The sequence below is a fragment of the Andrographis paniculata genome, unplaced genomic scaffold (assembly GCF_009805555.1).
Source record: "Andrographis paniculata isolate CXL003 unplaced genomic scaffold, ASM980555v1 Contig60END, whole genome shotgun sequence".
In the NCBI taxonomy this organism is placed as follows: domain Eukaryota; kingdom Viridiplantae; phylum Streptophyta; class Magnoliopsida; order Lamiales; family Acanthaceae; genus Andrographis; species Andrographis paniculata.
The window spans coordinates 4,043,494-4,048,630 of NW_026137596.1; the positions used below are offsets into that span (position 1 = coordinate 4,043,494).

Here is a 5,137-nt window from a genome sequence, read left to right on the forward strand (position 1 = left end):
CACACAGACACAATCCAAACTCACTAATTGACAACCTATTTCGTTAAATCTTCACTACATTTGTTTTAACAATTGTAAAAAATTAGCATTGTTACATACACATTCCCAAACTTAGAGAATTTCTTGTCCAAAAAAATCACTACAATCGAACAACAAAATCGATTAACGATCACCTCAGTGACAACGAATAAAAATATACATTTTTTCGAAACTCTTAAGGATAGAAAAGCTTTGCGAACAAGAGCTCGTTCCACGTATCTTGTAAGCCCGGCAAGCACCAATGCACGCAATCCGCGTAGCTCGTTGGATTCGCAATTTGCTCGGGGGTTAAAGGGTTCCATTGCTTCTTGTATATCGAGGTGTGCGCGTCTTTTCGATAGCTCGATAGTTGTGTGATGTTAAGAAATGTTATGGGAACTCGGGATTTTCCAAACACTTTGTCTATTACACGCATTATGCTTTTTCGCGAATCTGATCCCCAGTATGATGGGTCTTGTATTAATGTTGTCTCGTTGTAGCAATTTCCTTTTGGATCGCCTCCCCAATCGATACTCCTATGAAAATTTTAAGTAAAGTGAATGTTTAGACATAGATCGAGAAAAAAAAAAAAAAAGAAGATAAAATTATTTGATGTTATCATTGCTTACTTTCCGTGTGACGGCGACATGCTAGTGAAGAACACTCTCGTCTTGTTTGGATCCATGTTTTTCTTTACCCATCGCAACATGCTTTTCATGGCCATTTGGTACGCGTCTTCGGTCGACACGCTTATTATGTGTTTCTCCTCGTCGTCGAAAGAATTTTGCCTAACCAAATATAGTCGAATAGATAAGATTCATGTCAAGTGTACGATGATAAAGTAAATCGAAAGTTATTTTTAAATGATAGATCAGTTTGTTCACATAGCATTTCTCACTGAAACAATTCTCCGAAAATATTATTAAAAAAATATAAATATACACACATTATACAATATATATTATCCACTCATAAAAAGTCAATCATTCAAAATAAAATTTTATTTTTTATATTACCAACATAGTTTCTCATTCCACACACAAAAAAATTAATTCATCTAAAAACACTGAGCGAACATATTAATCATATTAAAAAACTACTCCATAATTAAAACTAGAAAATAAATTAAGACATAATATTAAAAACTCCCTCTATCAACAAAAAAAAAAAAATGTATATTAAAAATTGTCCGTAAAAAATTGTGTTGATATCATATTTAGTAAAAAACAAAAATTCAATCATTCTTTAAATGTCTATTAATTATTTTTTATATATTCATATTATTGTCACCGATAATTATTCTATACTTCTTTATGATTAAAAGCATAAAAAAATATTAAAATATTAATTTTTTAATTTACGTGTCCAAAAATTTTGAACACTCTTTTAAGAAGAGGGAGGATGTGTTTCGATGAAATGATCGATTATAATGAAATTTACGACCACCAACAGTACTAAAAAATTTGAACTTACAAGATCTTGAACTCGAGGCCCGTCATCCACCATAAATATGTATTAAAGACCATTATATCGACTCCTTTCCAATGTTTCCCGTGCTTGTTGATCGACCCCTTCCGGACCATTCGATCACTTATTCGGTGTATTACAGCGTCGTCAGAATTGGATTCCAGAAGGAAAGGTGCCCAGTAGAACTCAATCGTCGCATTGTAATCCTGATGAACAAAAATCAATCAATATATATATATATTTATTCTTACATGAATAAATTTTCAGACAACATATCTACAAGAATTTGAGGTTTAATTACCTTAGCAGTGAAGACAGTTAGTGAACCGTTAGTTTCCATGGATTTTGAGTTGTTAGGGATTTGTTTATGGAGAAGACAAATCATCGACACGAATTGACCGCGGTTTAGTGAATCACCGACAAACATCATCCTCTTGTCTCGAAGGGCTTCCAACATCATCGTTGCATTGAAACTGTCCCAACCAATATTCATTTGTTAGAACTTCGTCGCATCGCGATCACATTTTAATAAAATGCCCGAAATATAAGAGTGTAGCTTTCAATTTCGTTACAACAAAGAAACCATTGATGTGTATTTTTGAACCAGATTGAGTTTGGATGTTTGAGTTTTTATTTAAATAATATTTATATAAAATTAAAAAAAAATATACATATATATATATTTATGTTTTTTGAAATATATATGTGTGGTTCAAATAGTAAAAAAAAAAATCTAAAAAAATAATTACAACCTTAACACATTGGTATACTTCTTTAGAGTTAGTGAAATATTCCATTTTTTCAGCTAATTTGTTTACTTTAGTTGGACATGAAGTTTTAGGTATTGTGTAATTAGTAATTAATTAATAAACGTATTAATAAAAATAACTGTTGATTAAAATTAAAATGACTGAATAGTTTAATTTAAATAAAAATTATAAATTTTTAAAATGTGATTTAAAATGTATAATTATATTTTTTTTTTAAAAAAAATAAGAAATTATGTGAGACCGATCCAAATAGAAAGATGGACAAATTATATGAAACGAAAAAAGTATTATTTAAAGAGACCGATGATGTATAAGCCAAAATTTGTGTCAAACCTAATTAAATTTTGATGTTTTCTTTATTTTTTATTTATACTCTCTTAGTTTTAAAAAAATTAATAAATAAATTATGGCTTATATTTTTTGGTATGGATTTTATTAAAAGTATACACTTTTAATTATTTTTTACTTTTCATTCAAAAAAAAAATTATACAAAAAGTTATATATGGTTTTTTATCTAATAAAAAATAATAATAGTTTTAACAAACGAAAAATAAATAAACATTTTTTTTAAAGTAAATTATTGTGTTTAAATTTTACTTAAAAAAAAATGATTTTATGCTTAAAATTAAAAGAAATGTAATTTAAGTAGCATGAGGTTATTTTGTAACGGTGCAAAAATGATCATATTTACCTCATTGTATTTAATATTAAAAGTTATTTTATATTTGTATAATTTTTTATACAAATATTCTTCTATTGGTATTATAAGACACTAATTAAAGTATTTTTACAATTTTTTTTCTTAATTTATACTATATTTTGATATAATAATTAATATTCAAATATCAACACGCAAAAAGTAAATGAGACCCTTAGAATCGAACGGATGTAGTATTTATATATATATTTAGAGGCTCATGTTTTTGTTTTGCCCCGAATCCTGAAAAGTTAAAACCAACCCTGTTTAAATATAGAATATTTCGACTATCATATTAAACGACTACATATTTACAAGTTTAAATTTAAATAAATGCACATTATATTAATTATTATATAGTCAATCATAAAATATAATTTTATCCTATATGTATATATTTTTTATATATATTTTACTAAATCTAATTTTATCTAAAGTTAAAAACATCAATTTTCATACAATGTTAAATAATAGGATTCAAAATATATATATATATATATATATATCGAAACGGATGAGCTAATCACAACCGGCTATTTGACAACTTTTAATAAGATAAGCCCCGCCGGCGGATTTTATTAGGGATTCGTTAAAACTTACTTGACCCAATCTTCCTTTTTAAGGCAAGGCAATTAAGACAACAATCTATTTTAGAGTTATAATGTAATTAATTAATATCATTTGTTAGAGAGACAAGGAGTGTGGCGAGTTGATTTAACTTTTGGGTGAATTTAAGAAAGAAAAAAAAAAAAAAAGATTTTAATTTTGTATTAAAATAATATTTTAAAAAATATACTCCCTCCGTGCCATTGAAATGTTAATATTTTCTTTTGTCGTTCGTCCAAAAATAATGTTACTATTTCTTAATTTAGTTATTGTATTACCTACCTAACATAATAAATATTCTTTCAACTTACAATATACTTCCTCCGTCCCAAAAGAAGTGTCTTATTGAGAGTTGGCTCGGGAATTAAGGAATAATAGTATTTAATTGAAAGTGGGTATAAAGTAGAATATAAATGACTAAAATGCTCTTGCTTTTTAAGGATTTTAAAGAGTATATTAGAGTAATAATTAGGAATAGTATGGAAAAGTATGAATAATTTTGTTATAAAGTGGGGACCACGGCTACTAAATAAAGAAACAAGACAATTGTTTTGGAACGGACGAAAATGGAAAAACATGACAATTAATATATTTGGAATTTAGTTAGTAATTAAATGAAATGAAGAAAAAATGTAATAAAAGTAGTAACAGACGTGGTAAATAAGTATTTAATAAATAATAATTAAATTTGATGGTTGATCAAGTATATGGATATACGTCCAACTCGAGACCCATGGTTCTGATAGAATGTTAGATGATCGAAATTGCTGTCTTACCTAAAAATTTAAACTCTCTAGGATATGCGTCATTAATTATTTTTTCTTACATCCGAGAGTCTTCATATTTTTAGGTGAGATTGTCGTTCCGGTCATTTAACAGCCTTCATCAGCAGTTCTCATTAATTAATTAATTAATAATTAGTAAATTAATTACCTGGGAAGAGAGCAGCGGTTAGGCTGCCACCGCCAGTGCTGGTAGTCCTTGTCGGGGCGGCCGTGCGCCTGACACGTCAGCTGCGGCTGGATGTACGGACACTCAGACTCCTCGTAAAGCGGCCGCCGCGCCTCGTCCCACACCCACCGCCCACTAAACACATCGCATTTCTTCTCCGCCGTCGTCCCCACCGCGAACGGCAGCGCCGCCGCCGCCGACTTCTTCTCTACCGCAGAGCCAAAAACAATCAATCAATCAAACCATCACCACCACATTATTAACAAATCAATTAATTAATTAATTAATCGACGACGGCGGAATCGTATAGTTACAGAGATGGAACTCACTGGCCGTCGCCGGCGACGAGAAGGTCACCGTCAATTGCGACGGTGAGAGGCGGAGATAATCGAACTGGCCGTTGAGAATGCAGGAGAAGTCCTCGCCGTAAAGAATGGCGACGAAGAAGATGAAGACGAGGAGGGTGAAGAGGTAGGGGGAGAGCCGCCCCTTGCGGAGGAGGGACGCGGCGGCGCCGCCGCCGGAAGAAGGGGAAGAAGACGGCGGCGGCTTCATTTATTATTGTTTGATTTTTTTTTTTAAGAAAAAAAAATTGTATTGTGAAACATTTGGTTTGTGAGTTTGGAA

The 5,137-nt window shown here is 30.7% G+C and overlaps 1 protein-coding gene across 1 annotated transcript; it reads right to left on the reverse strand.

The window, feature by feature from the left end:
• On the reverse strand, positions 1 to 5,137 carry LOC127260153 (protein trichome birefringence-like 33). Its single transcript, XM_051287843.1, has 6 exons — positions 4,840 to 5,137; positions 4,493 to 4,718; positions 1,787 to 1,958; positions 1,492 to 1,691; positions 648 to 806; positions 1 to 554 (listed from the first exon to the last, which is right to left on the reverse strand). Exons 1-6 carry the CDS (start codon positions 5,063 to 5,065, stop codon positions 215 to 217), a joined length of 1,323 nt encoding a protein of 440 aa, XP_051143800.1. The 5' UTR covers positions 5,066 to 5,137; the 3' UTR covers positions 1 to 214.